Source organism: Tachyglossus aculeatus, chromosome 8 (assembly GCF_015852505.1).
Source record: "Tachyglossus aculeatus isolate mTacAcu1 chromosome 8, mTacAcu1.pri, whole genome shotgun sequence".
Taxonomy (NCBI): Eukaryota; Metazoa; Chordata; class Mammalia; order Monotremata; family Tachyglossidae; genus Tachyglossus; species Tachyglossus aculeatus.
This window is the reverse complement of record NC_052073.1, coordinates 39,732,067-39,750,762: the sequence shown is the minus strand read 5'-3', so window position 1 is coordinate 39,750,762 and position 18,696 is coordinate 39,732,067. Positions and strand designations below refer to the sequence as shown.

Genomic DNA, 18,696 nt, shown 5'->3' with positions numbered 1-18,696 from the left:
CAACACCGGAATCCCGCCTGCCACACTTGGTTCCGCATCTCTGGGGGCCAGAGTCGGGGGGGAGAGAGGGCAGACGGAGGAAATGTAGGGGTGAGGAGGATAGCGGGGGCACCGGAGACCAGGAGAGAAGCCGGGGACTGAGCAAAGCCCACAGCGGCCTTGCCCACGACAGGGGCCGGGGCTCGAAAGGCACAGTCGGTCATTCGGTCCCTTCGGCTGAGCTCACCCTGCCCCTTCCAGCCCCGCCAGCCAACGCTGCCACTCTGCCGCCCGTGGGAAGACTCCTTGCCGTCTTCCCATCTCCACCTCCGCGCCTCTGTCCAACCCCACGGGGCCTTCCCACACGTCCATCGCCTGGGTCACTATCACAGTTCCGGGATGGGCCTCCTCGAGGGTCTCCCGGCCCCCCAGCCTCCATCCCCCTCCAGTCCACGCTCCACACTGTTGCTGCCACCCAGATCATCTTCCTGGTCCAGAAGGATCCCAGCACCAAATCTGCTCCACGCGCCCCCCGACTCTTCCCAACCTGTAACCCGCCTTCATGTCCCCTCCAGAGCCCCTCGCCCCACATCCCCCCGGGGCGGGAGGGTGCGTCTGGCCCATAGGCACCCACGGCCGGGTCCACGACAACCCCCCGGCACAGCCGCACCCCGGTCACCGCATCTCCCGGGCCTCCTGCGTCTCCCAGACCACAGGCTGGGGAGGGGCAAGGCCACTGCCACAGGGCCGTCCTGGGGGGGCGAGGCCGGAGAAGCGGGAGCCAAAGCCACCCAAGGTCGGCCTCCCCCACTGCCCCCTGCCCCCTGCCCCCGGCGAAGCAGAGGCGAGTTGAGGCCGGCACGGATCTCCAGGACGTTTTACAAGACAAAGACACACATGACAATCCGTTGGCAGCTGTATAGACGCCCCCCGCCCCCCCTTAAACGCCCCAGCTCCCCCTCCTCGGCCGGGCCGACCCGACCCAGAACAGGGGTCCGTGAAGTCCGGAGTGGGAGGGGGTACCGCTCCGAGGCCGGGTTCAGAGGCCGGAAAAGAGGGGCAGCGGGAGGCCAGTGGCCCTGCTCAGGTGAGGCTGCAAAAAAACAAAAAATAAGTGTGTGTGTCTGTGTTTTTGCAGTGCAAACACCCGTGACCGGTGCCAGCCCCTCTCCCCCTGTCTTTTTCTAAGACCCCCCCTTTCCGCCCCACCCTCCAGGCCCACAATTTGGTCTGGGTCCTTTTGGTGGGCACCCACGGCCACCCGCTCTTCCGTCCCCGCTGTGCGCGCCGGGCAGGGTGGTGTGGCTCCATGGTTCCAGCCTGGGCCTAAGACTCAAAAGGACCTGGTCCCCGTCCCTTCAAAGCCCTACTGAGAGCTCACCTCCTCCAGGAGGCCTTCCCACACTGAGCCCGCTCCTTCCTCTCTCCCTCCTCCCCCTTCCTATTCAATTGTATTTATTTATTGAGCGCTTACTGTGTGCACAGCACTGTACTAAGCGCTTGGGCAGTACAAGTTGGCAACAGATAGAGACGGTCCCTACCCAACAGTGGGCTCACAGTCTAGAAGGGGGAGACAGACAACAAAACAGAACATATTAACAAAATAAAACAAGTAGAATACGTACAAATAAAATAAAGAGTAATACATACAAACATATATACATGTATATCCCTAACCGCCCCCCCCCCCCCCGGCCTTACCTCCTTCCCCTCCCCAAAGCACATGTATATATGTATATGTTTGTACATATTTATTACTCTATTTATTTACTTTACTTGTACATATTTATTCTATTTATTTTATTTGGTTAATATGTTTGGTTTTGTTCTCTGTCTCCCCCTTCTAGACTGAGCCCACTGTTGGGTAGGGACCGTCTCTAGATGTTGCCAACTTGGACTTCCCAAGTGCTTATTAGTACAGTGCTCTGCACACAGTAATCAATCAATCAATTGTATTTATTGAGCGATTACTGTGTGCAGAGCACTGGACTAAGCGCTTGGGAAATACAAGTTTGGAACATAGAGAGACGGTCCCTACCCAACAGCGGGCTCGCAGTCTAGAAGGGGGAGACAGAGAACAAAACATATTAACAAAATAAAATAAATAGCACAGTAAGCGCTCAATAAATACGACTAAATGAATGAATGCCTGCTGTGTGACCTGGGGCAAGTCGCTTCACTTCTCTGGGCCTCAGCTGGAAAATGGGGATTAAGGCCGTGAGCACAATGTGGGGCAGGGACCGTGACGAGCCTGATTAACTCGAATCTATCCCAGGGCTCGGGCCAGTTCCGGGCACAGAGGAAACGCCCGAGTCCCAGGATTACTAAGATGATTATGATGCAAGGCGGGTAGGGCAGCGCGGGCAGAGCCTACCTGTCGATGAGGGAATCCCTGATGCTGGTGGCGATGGCGCTGGGCTGGGCCTCGTTCAGCTTGAAGACGCTCTCCACCACCGACAGCTCCGTGCTGGTCGTGTCCAGCCCGCAGAACGCGCACCAGTCATTGACCACCAGGCCCGCGGCCACCACCTCGCTCCCTCGGTTCACCGTGCCGGCCTGCGTGCGGAGATGCCACGTCCTGCCCCTGGCCCGGAATACCCCCAAACCCTCTGCCCATCCGCCAAGCTGGCTCTCTTCCTCCCTTCAAAGCCCTACTGAGAGCTCACCTCCTCCGGGAGGCCTTCCCAGACTGAGCCCCCCCCCCACCCGCTTTTTCCTCTCCTCCTCCCCACCCTACCTCCTTCCCCTCCCCAAAGCACCTGTATATATGTTTGTACAGATTTATTAATAATAATGGCATTTATTAAGCGCTTACTATGTGCAAAGCTCTGTTCTAAGCGCTGGGGGGTACAAGGCGATCAGGTTGCCCCACGCGGGGCTCACAGGGTTAATCCCCATTTTACAGATGAGGGAACTGAGGCCCGGAGAAATGAAGTGACTTGCCCACAGTCACACAGCTGGCAGTTGGCGGAGCCGGCACTTGAACCCATGACCTATTTATTTATTTACTTTACTTGTACATATCTACTCTATTTTATTTTGTTAGTATGTTTCGTTTCATTCTCTGTCTCCCCCTTTAAGACTGTGAGCCCACTGATGGGTAGGGACTGTCTCTAGATGTTGCCAACTTGGACTTCCCAAGCGCTTAGTACAGTGCTCTGCACACAGTAAGTGCTCAATAAATACGATTGATGATGATGATGACCTCTGACTCCAGAGCCCGGGCTCTTTCCATTGGGCCACACTGCTTCTCCCAGTTAAATTATTACCCTATTTAACTCGTGCATATTTACTCTTCTATTTATTTCGTTAATGATGTGCATATAGCTTTCACTATATTTGCTCTGACAATTTTGACACCCGTCTACACGTCCGTGACTCAGTGGAAAGAGCCCGGGCTTTGGAGCCGGAGGCCGCGGGTTCCAATCCCGGCTCCGCCTCTTGTCAGCTGGGTGACTTTGGGCGAGTCGCTTCACTTCTCTGGGCCTCAGTTCCCTCATCTGGAAAACGGGGATGAAGACTGGGAGCCCCTAGTGGGACAACCCGATCACCTTGTTTCTATGTTCTACCCCAGTGCTTAGAACAGTGCTTTGCACATTGTAAGCGCTTAACAAATACCAACGCTATTATTATTTGTTTTGATGTCCGTCTCCCCCTTCTAGACTGTGAGCCCGTTGTCGGGGAGGGACCGTCTCTATACGCTGCCGACTTGTACTTCTCAAGCGCTTAGTACAGTGCTCCGCACACAGTAAGAGCTCAATCAATACGATTGAACGCTATTATTATTTGTTTTGATGTCCGTCTCCCCCTTCTAGACTGTGAGCCCGTTGTCGGGGAGGGACCGTCTCTATATGCTGCCGACTTGTACTTCTCGAGCGCTTAGTACAGTGCTCCGCGCACAGTAAGCGCTCAATCAATACGATTGAATGAATGAATGAATTAATTAATGCCAGGGCGGGGGGCTCGGGGCTCCGCCCAACTCTCCAAAGCGTTGGGTCCAGCGCGGTGCCCGCGAGAGCCGCTCGATAAATTCCACGGCCGCCGCGGACGGCAGGGGGGCCCCGGGCCGGCGGAGGAACCACACTCACCACCAGCGGGACCTGCAGCAGCGAGGACAGCTCGTCCTGGTCTTCGATGGACGTCTTGGGGTGCACGAGGCCCCCCTGGTTGCTGAACACGCAGTAGCTGCCCACCAGCACCTGGTCGGCCACCGTCTGCCGGAACACCTCCACCTTGAGAACGTCGGCCAGGATCTCCTCCGTCTCCTAGATGGATGGACGGACGGGGGGACGGACACGCGGGCTCACGCGCCGGCCCGGGATCGAGGCGCCCGCCCTTGGGGGAGGTGGGCGAGGCCGGACGCTCACGGGCGGACTGGGCCTGGGCATTTCACCCGCTTGACTACGTGGGCATTTCCCTCCTACTGGGCCATTTATTCCAGGCCCATCTCCCCCGTTACACCGAAAGCTTCTTGAGGACGGAGATCACGTCTGCCTACTTACTGGACACTGGCTAAAATCTGTGGGCTAACTGGTCTTTCAAAACGGCTTCCTCCGCCTCGAAACCTTCCGCCGGCCGATCCTCCGCCCAGCCCGGCCCCCGAGGCAAACGGGTGCCCGTGTCAGCACCGCCTGTGTGCTAGCCGCATCGGGCCAGTCCCCCGTTTTTTAACGGTATCTTCTTAAGCGCTTACTATGTGCCGGCTAGTCGGGTTGGACCCGGTCCCCGTCCCAGACAGGGCTGTCTTCATCCCCGTTTTACAAAGGAGGTAACCGAGGCCCAGAGAAGTGGAACGGCTCGCCCACGGTCACGCGACATAAAAGCGGCAGGGCCGGCATAAGAACCCAGTTCCGTCTAACTGGCCGGCCCGGGCGCTAGCCACTGGGCCACGCTGCTTAGAAGCAGCGTGGCTCAATGGTAAGAGCCCGGGCTTTGGAGTCGGAGGTCGTGGGTTCAAATCCCGGCTCCGCCAATTGTCAGCTGTGTGACTTTGGGCAAGTCACCTGACTTCTCTGGGCCTCAGTTACCTCATCTGTAAAATGCGGATTAAGACTGTGAGCCCCCCGTGGGACAACCTGATCACCTTGTAACCTCCCCAGCGCTTAGAACAGTGCTTTGCACATAGTAAGTGCTTAACAAATGCCATTCTTATTCTCCTCCTCACCAGGCAGGTCACCGCGGCCGGCCGCCCTCCGCCCCCACCTTCCCGCTTGCCCAAAGGCCACGCTTGCCCGGGGCCCGCCCGTCGCCCCTCACCCGGTCCAGGTCAGGGTGGATCAGGGCCACGTAGTCGTTACAGGCGGTGACGTTGCCCAGCGCCGACAGCCGCTCCTCCACGCGGCGGATCTGCACCGTGTCCGGAAGGCTGTTGCGGATGTGCTGCAGCTCTTGATCCGTCGTGTTGTTGGGGACCAGCAGGCCGTGCCGGTTCCCTGCCGGGACCGGAGGAGCGCCCGTGACCCCGGGGAAGGCGCCGTCCTTCAACGCCACGGGCACGGGCGGCGGACGGGGCACCGACTATCGAGTCTGTTACACTATACTCTCCCAAGAGCTTAACACAGTGCTCTGCACGCAAGAAGAGCTTAGTAAATAGCAGGGACTGATCGACCGTGGGTTTGGGGGATGCTGGGGAAGGGGCACTGTGGGGGGCAGGGAGCGGGGCAATGAGTTGGCGGGGGCGTTTCCCGTCCGCAAGCAGCCCCCCGGGGGGAGACCTACCGACGCACATCCGGCCGATGATCCGGCAGCCGGCGATGGAGGCGTGAACCACGGGGATGGTCTCGGCCAGCTCCCCCTCGAAGACGCTGCCGGCACACACGGCGGTCACACGGGGCTCTCCGGGGCCCGGTGGTGTCCTCCCTCTGCCCTCTCTGCCCGAGTCCTGGGGGTATCCTCCCTCTGCCCGGGTGCCGGGGGTGTCCTCCCTATGCCCGCTCTGGCCAGGTCCCTGGGGTGTCCTCCCCTCTGCCCGGGTCCCTGGAGTGTCCTCCCTCTGCCCGAGTCCCTGGGGTGTCCTCCCTCTGGCTGGGTCCCGGGGGTGTCCTCCCTCTGCCTGCTCTGGCCTGGTCCCTGGGGTGTCCTCCCTCTGCCCGAGTCCCTGGGGTGTCCTCCCTCAGCCTGCTCTGGCCTGGTCCCTGGGGTGTTCTCCCCTCTGCCCGGGTCCCTGGAGTGTCCTCCCTCTGTCCGAGTCCCTGGGGTATCCTCACTCTGGCCGGGTCCCAGGGGTGCCCTCCCTATGCCCGGGTCCCAGGGGTGCCCTCCCTATGCCCGGGTCCCTGGGGTGTTCTCCCTCTGCCCTCCCTGTCCGGGGTGCCCTCCCTCTGCCCGAGTCCCTGGGGTCCCCTCCCTCTGGACGGGTCCCTGGCTGGGGTGCCCTCCCTCCGCCCGAGTCCTGGGGGTTTCCTCCCTCTGGCCGGATCCCTGGGGTGTCCTCCCCTCTGGCCGGATCCCGAGGGTGCCCTCCCTCTGCCCGAGTCCTGGGGGTGTCCTCCCTCTGCCCGAGTCCCTGGGGACCCCTCCCTCTGGCCGGGTCCCTGGCTGGGGTGCCCTCTCTCTGCCCGAGTCCTGGGGGTTTCCTCCCTCTGGCCAGATCCCTGGGGTGTCCTCCCTCTGCCCTCTCTGCCCGGGTCCCTGGGGTGCCCTCCCTCTGCCCGAGTCCTGGGGGTGCCCTCCCTCTGCCCGAGTCCTGGGGGTTTCCTCCCTCTGCCCCTTTCCCTGGGGTGCCCTCCCTCTGCCCGGGTCCTGGGGGTTTCCTCCCTCTGGCCTGGTCCCCAGGGTGTCCTCCCTCTGGCCTGGTCCCTGGGGTGCCCTCCCTCTGCCCTCTCTGCCCGGGTCCCTGGGGTGCCCTCCCTCTGCCCTAGTCCTGGGGGTTTCCTCCCTCCGGCCTGGTCCCTGGGGTGCCCTCCCTCTGGCCGGGTCCCGGGGGTGCCCTCCCTCTGCCCGAGTCCTGGGGGTGCCCTCCCTCTGGCCTGGTCCCTAGAGTGTCCTCCCTCTGCCCTCTCTGCCCGGGTCCCCGGGGTGCCCTCCCTCTGGCCGAGTCCCGGGGGTGCCCTCCCTCTGCCCTCTCTGGCCGGGTCCCCGGGGGTGCCCTCCCTCCGCCCGAGTCCCCGGGGTGCCCCCCCTCTGCCCTCCCTCCGTTGGGGCTCTCCCCCCTCTTCTAGCCTGTGAGCCCACTGTGGGGTAGGGCCCGTCTCTCCATGCCCCCGACCCGCCCTTCCCAAGCGCTCAGCCCAGTGCCCTGCACACGGTAAGCGCTCAATCAATGCGATTGATTGATTGATGATCGATCGATCGATCGATCTATAAGTCCGGCACCTGTAGAAGTTCTCGGAGCCCCCGATGGCCACGAGGCAGTAGGTGTTGGTGAGCTTGGCGAAGCAGCCCACCTCGCAGTTGTTCTCGAAGGAGGCCCGAACCGCCATGGGGCCTGAGGGGCGGCCGAGGGGGGTGGGGGGTCGGGGGTCAGGGGTCAGAGGTCAGGGGGCGGAAGGAAGGGCCGGGGACACCCCCCCCAACACACAGACAGACAGACACACACACACACCACACCAACAACTCGCCCCTCCCCCCCACGAGGAGAAAAACCTCCCACTTCCGCTTCCGGTCGGGGAGGACTTCCGGTTAGCTCGCCTCACGCCAGGCCCAATCAATCCATCCTATTTATTGAGCGCCTACTGTGTGCAGAGCACTGGACTAAGCGCTTGGCAAGTCCAAGTTGGCAACATCTAGAGACGGTCCCGACCCAACAGTGGGCTCACAGGCTAGAAATACCATTATTAATCAATCAATCGTATTTATTGAGCGCTTACTGGGTGCAGAGCACTGGACTAAGCGCTTGGGAAGTCCAAGTTGGCAACATGCAGAGACGGTCCCTACCCAACTGTGGGCTCACAGTCTAGATGGGGGAGACAGAGAACAAAACAAAACATAGTAACAAAATAAAATAAATAGAATAAGTAGGATATTTATTGAGCGCTTACTGTGTGCAGAGCACTGGACTAAGCGCTTGGGAAGTACAAGCTGGCAACATCTAGAGACGGTCCCTAACCAACTGCGGGCTCACAGTCTAGAAGGGGGAGACGGAGAACAAAACCAAACATATTAACAAAATAAAATAAATAGAATAAACAGGATATTTATTGAGCACTTACTGTGTGCAGAGCACTGGACTAAGCACTTGGGAAGTCCAAGCTGGCAACATAGAGAGACGGTCCCTACCCAACTGTGGGCTCACAGTCTAGATGGGGGAGACAGAGAACAAAACAAAACATAGTAACAAAATAAAATAAATAGAATGGATATGATATTTATTGAGCACTTACTGTGCGCAGAGCACTGGACTAAGCGCTTGGGAAGTCCAAGCTGGCAACATCTAGAGATGGTCCCTACCCAACAGTGGGCTCACAGTCTAAAAGGGGGAGACAGAGAACAAAACAAAACATATTAACAAAATAAAATAAATAGAATGGATATGATATTAACTGAGCGCTTACTGGGTGCAGAGCACTGGACTAAGCGCTTGGGAAGTCCAAGCTGGCAACATAGAGAGACGGTCCCTACCCGACAGCGGGTTCACAGTCTAGAATGGGGAGACGGAGAACAAAACAAAACGTATTAACAAAATAAAATAAATAGAATAAATAGGATATTTATTGAGTGCTTACTGTGTGCACAGCACTGAACTAAGAGCTTGGGAAGTCCACGCTGGCAACATCGAGAGACGCTCCCTACCCGACGGCGGGCTCACAGTCTAAAAGGGGCAGGCAGAAAACAAAACCAAACATACCAACAAAATAAATAGAATCGATATGTACGAGTAAAATAAATAAATAAATAGAGTAATAAATATGTACAAGCATATATGCATATATACAGGTGTATATGACCGCCTCCTCAGTGGGCTGTCACCCCCAAACTGTACTGGGTGTCACCTGGGCCTCCTCCTCATTAATAATAATAATAATAATAATAATGATGATGGCATTTGTTAAGCGCTTACTATGTGCAAAGCACTGTTCTAATAATAATAATAATGATGGCATTTGTTAAGCGCTTACTATGTGCAAAGCACTGTTCTAATAATGATAATAGTGATGGCATTTATTAAGCGCTTACTATGTGCAAAGCACTGTTCTAATAATGATAATAGTGATGGCATTTATTAAGCGCTTACCATGTGCCAAGCACTGTTCTAAGCGCTGGGAGGGATACAAAAGTTGTCCCACGTGGGGCTCACAGTCTTAATCCCCATTTTATAGATGAGGGAACTGAGGCCCAGGGAAGTTAAGTGACTTGCCCAAAGTCACACAGCTGACAAGTTGGAGAGCCGGGATTTGAACCCATGACCTCTGGCTCCAAAGCCCGTGTTCTTGTGCTCTTTCCCCTGAGCTACGCTGCTTCTCTAAGCACTGGGGGTGATACAATGTGATCAGGTTGTCCCACGGGGGGCTCACAGTCAATCAATCAATCAATCGTATTTCTTGAGCGCTTACTGTGTGCAGAGCACTGGACTAAGCGCTTGGGAAGTACAAGTTGGCAACATCCCGAGACAGTCCCTACCCAACAGCGGGCTCACAGTCTAAAAGGGGAGACGGAGAACAAAACCAAACATACTAACAAAATAAAATAAATGGAATAGATAGGTACAAGTAAAATAAATAGAGTAATAAATATGTACAAACATATATACATATATACAGGTATATATGACCACCTCCTCAGTGGGCCGTCACCCCCAAGCTCAACTGGGCGTCACCTGGGCCGCCTCCTCCTCATTAATAATAATAATAATAATAATAATGGCATTTGTTAAGCGCTTACTATGTGCAAAGCACTGTTCTAAGCACTGGGGTGGATGCAACGTGATCAGGTTGTCCCACGTGGGGCTCACAGTCAATCCCCAATTTACAGATGAGGTAACTGAGGCTCAGAGAAGTGAAGTGACTTGCCCAAGGTCACACAGCAGACATGTGGTGGAGTCGGGATTTGAACCCAAGACCTCTGACTCCAAAGCCCGGGCTCTTTCTAATAATAATAATAATAATGTTGGTATTTGCGAAGCGCTTACTCTTCTAATTAATCAATCAATCGTATTTATTGAATGTTTACTGTGTGCAGAGCACTGTACTAAGCGCCTGGGAAGTACAAGTTGGCAACATCTAGAGACGGTCCCTACCCAACAGCGGGCTCACAGTCTAAAAGGGGGAGACAGAGAACAAAACCAAACATACTAGCAAAATAAAATAAATAGAATAGATAGGTACAAGTAAAATACATAAATAAATAGAGTAATAAATATGTACAAACATATATACAGGTATATATGACCGCCTCCTCAGTGGGCCGTCACCCCCAAGCTGTACTGGGCGTCGCCTGGGCCTCCTCCTCATTAATAATAATAATAATAATAATAATAATAATGGCATTTGTTAAGCGCTTACTACGTGCAAAGCACTGTTCTAAGCGCTGGGGGGGATACAACGTTATCAGGTTGTCCCACGAGGGGTTCAATCAATCAATCGTATTTATTGAGCGCTTACTGTGTGCAGAGCACTGTACTAAGCGCTTGGGAAGTACAAGTTGGCAACATTTAGAGACAGTCCCTACCCAACAGTGGGCAGAGAAATGAAGTGACTTGCCCAAAGTCACACAGTTGACAATTGGCAGGGCCGGGATAGTAGTGCTTACTATGTGCCAAGCACTGTTCTAAGCACTGGGGAGGTTGCAAGGTGATCAGGTTGCCCCACGTGGGGCTCCCAGTTTTAACCCCCATTTTCCAGATGAGGGAACTGAGGCCCAGAGAAGTGAAGTGACTTGCCCAAAGTCACACAGCTGACAAGTGGCGGAACAGGGATTCGAACCCACGACTTCTGACTCCAAAGCCGGGGCTCTTTCCACTGAGCCACGCTCGATGCAGGCAGCAAACGTACCCATTTATTGTTAGATTGAACTCTCCCAAGTGCTTAGTACAGTGCTCTGCACACAGTAAGCGCTCAATAAATACGAACAAATGAATGCAAGAATGAGTGGGACAAGGACTGTCCCTGACCATCATCATCAATCGTATGTATTGAGCGCTTACTGTGTGCAGAGCACTGTACTAAGCGCTGGGGAAGTCCAAGTTGGCAACATATAGAGACGGTCCCTACCCAACAGTGGGCTCACAGTCTAAAAGAAATGAATGAAATGAATAAATAAAATGAATGAAATAATGAGTGGGACAAGGACTGTCCCTGATCTGATCCTTCTGCATCCACCCCACCACCAAGCACATTGCCTGGCACGGATTAAAAAAAAATTCTAATTCATCCATTCAATCGTATCTATTGAGCGCTTACTGTGTGTCGAGCACTGTACTAAGCGCTTGGAAGTGCCCACAATCTAACGGGATGGCACCACATGGAATGGGATGAAGAAGGTGGCTAGTTTTCCCCCCCTCCTAAGGCCCAAATGTCTGAAGCCATTGAGAGGCAGCTCGGAGAGAGCCCGGGTCTGGGGGTTGGAGGACTTGGGTTCGAATCCCTGCTCCGCCCCGGGTCTGCTGGGTGACCTTGGGAAAGTCATTTCACTTCTCTGGGTCAATCAATCAATCAATCATATTAATTGAGCAGTCTTTTAGACTGTGAGCCCACTGTTGGGTAGGGACTGTCTCTATATGTTGCCAATTTGTACTTCCCAAGCGCTTAGCACAGTGCTCTGCACACTGGGAAAGTCATTTCACTTCTCCGGGTCAATCAATCAATCAATCATATTAATTGAGCAGTCTTTTAGACTGTGAGCCCACTGTTGGGTAGGGACTGTCTCTATATGTTGCCGATTTGTACTTCCCAAGCGCTTAGTCCAGTGCTCTGCACACGGTAAGCGCTCAATAAATACGATTGATTGATTGAGCGCTTACTGTGTGCAGAGCGCTTGGGAAGTACAAATTGGCAACACATCAGTTATCTCGTCCGTATAATCATCATCATCATCAATCGTATTTATTGAGCGCTTACTGTGTGCAGAGCACTGTACTAAGCGCTTGGGAAGTACAAATTGGCAACATATAGAGACAGTCCCTGTCCAACAGTGGGCTCACAGTCTAAAATGTAAGCGCTCACAGTATAATGAGACTAAAGCTGGGAGTCCCAGGAGGGACGTGAACTGTGACCAATCTGATTATCTTGAGTCCACCCCACCCTCTAGTACAGTGCCTGGCATCTAATAAGCGTTTAACAAACACCATAAAAAAGCCAGCCCTGACAGAGGGAGTGACCCCATCCCCTCCTATCCCCACCCGGTATGTCTACGTGCCCTTTATTTTAATAATAATAATAATAATAATAATGGCATTTATTAAGCGCTTACTATGTGCCAAGCACTGTTCTAAGCGCTGGGGAGGTTACCAGGTGATCAGGCTGTCGCACGGGTGGCTCCCAGTCAATCCCCATTCAAGGTGATCAGGCTGTCCCTCGGGGGGGCTCACGGTCTTAATCCCCATTTTACAGATGTGCTAACTGAGGCGGAGCGAAGTGGCTTGCCCAGAGTCACGCGGCTGGGAATTGGTGGAGCAGGATTTGAACCCATGACCTCCGACTCCAAAGTCCGTGTTTTTTCCCGCTGAGCCACGCCACTTCTCTAGTTTGTGCGCGCCTATCCGTGGGTATGTTACACCCGATCCGCGCGTGTGTGGCTACGGGTGTGGGACACTCCCGTGTGCGTCCAGACCTGCATGTGTACACGCATCCGTGTGTGCCATCCTTCTTTCTGCGACCCTACAGTGGTCCTCCATTCCCTCCTCTGGGAATCCCTCCACTCCTTCAATCGTATTTATTGAGCGCTTACCGTGTGCAGAGCACTGTACTAAGCGCCTTCTCCGGAAAGCCTTCCCGGATTGAAAACTCCCCCCGCCACCCCATCTTCAGGGGCCCACCAGGAGGAAGAGTATATATGTATATATGTTTGTACTTCCCAAGCGCTTAGTACAGTGCTCTGCACATAGTAAGCGCTCAATAAATACGATTGATGATGATATGTTTGTACATATTTATTACTCCATTTATTTATTTTACTTGTACATATCTATTCTATTTATTTTATTTTGTTAGTACGTTTGCTTTTGTTCTCTGTCTCCCCCTTTTAGACTGTGAGCCCACTGTTGGGTAGGGACTGTCTCTTTATGTTGCCAATTTGTACTTCCCAAGCGCTTAGTACAGTGCTCTGCACATAGTAAGCGCTCAATAAATACGATTGATGATGATGATATGTTTGTACATATTTATTACTCTATTAATTTATTTATTTATTTTCCTTGTCCATATCTATTCTATTTATTTTAGTTTGTTAGTATGTTTGGTTTTGTTCTCTGTCTCCCCCTTTTAGACTGTGAGCCCACTGTTGGGTAGGGACGGTCTCTATATGTTGCCAATTTGTACTTCCCAAGCGTTTAGTACAGTGCTCTGCACACAGTCAGCGCTCAATAAATACGATTGATGATAATGATGATGATGAAGAGGCCGACTGCCCACTGTTGGGTAGGGACTGTCTCTTTATGTTGCCAATTTGTACTTTCCAAGCGCTTAGTACAGTGCTCTGCACATAGTAAGCGCTCAATAAATACGATTGATGATGATGATGATATGTTTGTACATATTTATTACTCTATTAATTTATTTATTTATTTTCCTTGTCCATATCTATTCTATTTATTTCAGTTTGTTAGTATGTTTGGTTTTGTTCTCTGTCTCCCCCTTTTAGACTGTGAGCCCACTGTTGGGTAGGGACGGTCTCTATATGTTGCCAATTTGTACTTCCCAAGCGCTTAGTACAGTGCTCTGCACACAGTCAGCGCTCAATAAATACGATTGATGATAATGATGATGATGAAGAGGCCGACTGCCCACTGTTGGGTAGGGACTGTCTCTATATGTTGCCAACTTGGACTTCCCAAGCGCTTAGTACAGTGCTCTGCACACCGTAAGCGCTCAATAAATACGACTGATGATGATGACTGCCGTGCGTGGCCGGTGGGCTGTGAGGGACGCCACCATCACCTCTGCCAAGGCCCGGCCCCGGCTCAAACCGAAAGAACGCAGGACGGGACAAGGATGCAACGTGCCACACCTGGGACAATGACGTTGTCGCGGGGAGAGGGAGGGACCTGTAAGCACCTGTATAGACGTATATATGTTTGTACATATTTATTACTCTATTTATTTATTTATTTTACTTGTACATATCTATTCTATTCATTTTATTTTGTTAGTATGTTTGGTTCTGTTCTCCGTCTCCCCCTTTTAGACTGTGAGCCCGCTGTTGGGTAGGGACTGTCTCTATAGGTTGCCAACTTGGACTTCCCAAGCGCTTAGTCCAGTGCTCTGCACACAGTAAGCGCTCAATAAATACGATTGATGGTGATGATGATGATATCTATTCTATTTATTTTATTTTGTTAGTACGTTTGGTTTTGTCATCTGTCTCCCCCTTCTAGACTGTGAGCCCACTGTTGGGTAGGGACTGCCTGTAGATGTTGCCAACCTGGACTTCCCAAGCGCTTAGTACAGTGCTCTGCACACAGTAAGCGCTCAATAAATACGATTGATGATGACGATGATGATATCTACTCTATTTATTTTATTTTGTTAGTACGTTTGGTTTCGTCATCCGTCTCCCCCTTCTAGACTGTGAGCCCACTGTTGGGTAGGGACTGTCTCTAGATGTTGCCAACCTGGACTTCCCAAGCGCTTAGTCCAGTGCTCTGCACACAGTAAGCGCTCAATAAATACGATTGATGGTGATGATGATGATATCTATTCTATTTATTTTATTTTGTTAGTACGTTTGGTTTTGTCGTCTGTCTCCCCCTTCTAGACTGTGAGCCCACTGTTGGGTAGGGACTGTCTCTAGATGTTGCCAACCTGGACTTCCCAAGCGCTTAGTCCAGTGCTCTGCACACAGTCAGCGCTCAATAAATACGATTGATGATGATGATATCTATTCTATTTATTTTATTTTGTTAGTACGTTTGGTTCTGTTCTCCGTCTCCCCCTTTTAGACTGTGAGCCCGTTGTTGGGTAGGGACCGTCTCTAGATGTTGCCAACTTGGACTTCCCAAGCACTTAGTCCAGTGCTCTGCACACAGTAAGCGTTCAATAAATACGACTGATGATGATGATAATGTAAGCAGGTCACAGACACCCCCCAACACACACACACATTCCCCACCATCCCTCCCCGTGAGATCGCACCTGTCCTCTTCGCCCATAGACTGTGAGCCCACTGTTGGGTAGGGTCCGTCTCTCTATGTTGCCAATTTCTACTTCCCAAGCGCTTAGTACAGTGCTCTGCACATAGTAAGCGCTCAATAAATACGATTGATGAGGACAGACCGTCAGCAGCATTTATTCATTTCTCCATCTTCGGATGAGTCCGTATCTTCCCCAGTGCCCGGTACCCGATGGCGGGTCCTCAATAAATACCCAAGAGGAATGATTTGTTCGGTCATTCCCGTCTGTCCGTCCAAGATGGTGCCGGGTGTTGGACAGAGCGGACAAACAGCTTGGCCTTCTGCCCTGGAGACGGGCCTTGACTTTTGGCGACGGCGACGTGCGGCGGACGATCGGGTGGCACATGCCCCTTGCCATTTCCACGCACATACCCGTCGGCCCTTGCACTCGCATCCTCGCCCACGTGCTGAACGCTATGCACCCTCACCTTTTCACATGTGCGAATGCCCCAGGGCACGTTTTCCTCCCCCTCACTCACATTGGGAAGCAGCGTGGCTCAGTGGAAAGAGCCCGGGCTCTGGAGTCAGAGGTCATGGGTTCAAATCCCGGCTCCGCCACTTAGCTGTGTGACTTTGGGCAAGTCGCTTCACTTCTCTGGGCCTCAGTTCCCTCATCTGGGAAATGGGGATTAAGACTGTGAGCCCCCCGTGGGACAACCTGATCACCTTGTATCCTCCCCAGCGCTTAGAACAGTGCTTTGCACATAGTAAGGCTTAATAAATTCTATCATTATTATCTGGAAAATGGGGATGAAGATTGTGAGCCCCCCGTGGGACAGCCTGATCACCTTGTATCCTCCCCAGCGCTTAGAACAGTGCTTTGCACATAGTAAGCGCTTAACAAATGCCATGATTATTATTATTATTATTGGGAATTGTTCATTCAATCGTATTTATTGAGTGCTTACTGTGTGCAGAGCCCTGTATTAAGCACTTGGGTCGGAGTCGGAGGTCATGGGTTCGATCCCCCTCGTCCCCATCCCCCCCACCTTATCTCCTTCCCCTCCCCACAGCACCTGTGTATATGTATATATGTTTCTACGTATTACTCTATTTACTTATTTATTTTATTTGTACATATTTATTTTATTTTGTTAATATGTTTTGTTTTGTTGTCTGTCTCCCCCTTCCAGACTGTGAGCCCGCTGCTGGGTAGGGCCCATCTCTATATGTTGCCAACTTGGACTTCCCAAGCGCTTAGTACAGTGCTCTGCACACAGTAAGCGCTCAATAAATACGATTGAATGAATGAATGAATGAATGAAAATCCCGGCCCCGCCGATTGTCAGCTGTGTGACTTTGAGCACGTCACTTCGCTTCTCTGGGCCTCAGTTCCCTCATCTGTCAAATGGGGATTAAAGACTGCAAGCCCCAGGTGGGGCAACCTGATGACCTCGTATCCTCCCCAGCGCTTAGAACGGTGCTTCATTCATTCATTCATATATTCAATCGTATTTATTGAGCGCTTACTGTGTGCAGAGCACCGGACTAAGCGCTTGGGAAGTCCAAGTTGGCAAAATATAGAGACGGTCCCTACCCAACAGTGGGCTCACAGTCTAGAAGGGGGAGTCGGAGATCATGGGTTTGAATCCCGGCCCCGCCGATGGTCAGCTGGGTGACTTTGGGCGAGTCACTTCACTTCTCTGGGCCTCAGTTCCCTCATCTGTCAAATGGGGATTAAAGACTGCGAGCCCCAGGTGGGGCAACCTGATGACCTCGTAACCTCCCCAGCGCTTAGAACGGTGCTTCATTCATTCATTCATTCAATCGTATTTCTTGAGCGCTTACTGTGTGCAGAGCACTGTACTAAGCGCTTGGGAAGTACAAGTTGGCAACATCTAGAGACGGTCTCTACCTGACAGTGGACTCACAGTCTAGAAGGGGGAGTCGGAGGTCATGGGTTTGAATCCCAGCCCCGCTTCACTTCTCTGGGCCTCAGTTCCCTCATCTGTCAAATGGGGATTAAAGACTGCGAGCCCCCCGTGGGGCAACCTGATCACCTTGTATCCTCCCCAGCGCTTAGAACGGTGCTTCGCACATAGTAAGCGCCTAACAAGCGTTCTCGCCTGTCCCGCCTTCGACCCCCGGCCCCCGTCCTCCCCTGGGCCTGGAATGCCCCCAATCCCTCTGCCCATCCGCCAAGCTGGCTCTCTTCCTCCCTTCAAGGCCCTGCTGAGAGCTCACCTCCTCCAGGAGGCCTTCCCAGACTGAGCCCCTTCCTTCCTCTCCCCCTCTTGCCCCTCTCCATCCCCCCATCTTACCTCCTTCCCTTCCCCACAGCACCTCTATGTATATATGTTTGTACATATTTATCACTCTATTTATTTATTTAACTTGTACATATCTATTCTATTTCTTTTATTTTGTCAGTATGTTTGGTTTTGTTCTCTGTCTTCCCCTTTTAGACTGTGAACCCACTGTTCGGTAGGGACTGTCTCTATATGTTGCCAACTTGGACTTCCCAAGCGCTTAGTCCAGGGCTCTGCACACAGTAAGCGCTCAATAAATACGATTGATTGATTAACAAATGTCATCATTATTATTAGTAGTAAGCGCTTAACAAATGCCATCATTATTATTATTATTATTAAGATCCAACTAGGCGCCCGGGTGCATGCACACACAGACACAGGCACACCCTGTCCTGCAGCCCATTGTCAGGCCCAGGCCCCACCCCGACTCTTGCACTCACGCTCGCTTGCAACTGGCCCGTTGCCCTCTCCCCAGCGCTTAGCACAGCGCTCTGCACACGATGAGCGCTCAGTACATACGACGGACGGCACGAGTCCTCCTCTGGGCCGGATTTAACCTGCCCGGGAGCGCCCCCTGGTGGGGGGCGGGGGCTTAGAGGCCGGGGAGCGCATGCGCGCTGACCGGGCGGGGCTTAGAGGCCGGAGAGCGCACGCGCGCGCTGGGGGCGGGGCTTAGAGGACGGAGAGAGCGCGCTGGGGGGCGGGGCTTGGGGCTGGAGAGCGCGCTCTGGGGGCGGGGCTTAGAGGCCGGAGAGCGCACGCGCTCTGGGACTTAGAGGCCGGAGAGCGCGCGCTGGGGGTGGGGCTTAGAGGACGGAGAGCGCATGCGCTCTATAGGGGCGGGGCTTAGAGGTCGGAGAGCGCATGCGCTCCATGGGGGCGGGGCTTGGGACTGCAGAGAGGGCTAGGGGCGGGGCTTACGGGTCGGAGAGCGCATGCGATCTATGGGGGCGGGGGGCTTAGAGGCCGGAGAGCGCGCGCTGAGGGCGGGGCTTAGAGGCCGGAGAGAGCGCGCTGGGGGCGGGGCTTGGGGCTGGAGGGAGCGCTCTAGGGGCGGGGCTTAGGGGCCGGAGAGCGCATTCGCTCTATGGGGGCTTAGGGGCCGGAGAGCGCATGCGTTCTATAGGGGTGGGGGGGGGCTTAGAGGCCGGAGAGCGCGCGCTGAGGCCGGAGAGCGCATGCGCCCTATGGGGGCGGGGTCCT

The 18,696-nt window shown here is 53.5% G+C and overlaps 1 protein-coding gene across 1 annotated transcript; it reads right to left on the bottom strand.

Annotated features, from left to right (window-relative positions):
* Positions 1 to 922: 922 nt before the first annotated feature.
* Positions 923 to 18,031, bottom strand: EIF6 (eukaryotic translation initiation factor 6). Its single transcript, XM_038750456.1, has 7 exons — positions 17,934 to 18,031; positions 7,294 to 7,405; positions 5,698 to 5,783; positions 5,236 to 5,411; positions 4,068 to 4,244; positions 2,354 to 2,535; positions 923 to 1,072 (listed from the first exon to the last, which is right to left on the bottom strand). Exons 2-7 carry the CDS (start codon positions 7,398 to 7,400, stop codon positions 1,063 to 1,065), a joined length of 738 nt encoding a protein of 245 aa, XP_038606384.1. The 5' UTR covers positions 7,401 to 7,405; positions 17,934 to 18,031; the 3' UTR covers positions 923 to 1,062.
* Positions 18,032 to 18,696: the final 665 nt, after the last annotated feature.

Excerpts from the sequence above, each read along its gene's own strand:
- EIF6 (XM_038750456.1), bottom strand. The coding sequence starts at position 7,400 with ATGGCGGTTCGGGCCTCCTTCGAGAACAACTGCGAGGTGGGCTGCTTC. Across the intron at positions 5,784-7,293 it reads GGCTCCGAGAACTTCTACAG|CGTCTTCGAGGGGGAGCTGG; the intron begins GTGCCGGACTTA and ends GTGTGCCGGCAG. Across the intron at positions 2,536-4,067 it reads TGCTGCAGGTCCCGCTGGTG|GCCGGCACGGTGAACCGAGG; the intron begins GTGAGTGTGGTT and ends CTCCGCACGCAG.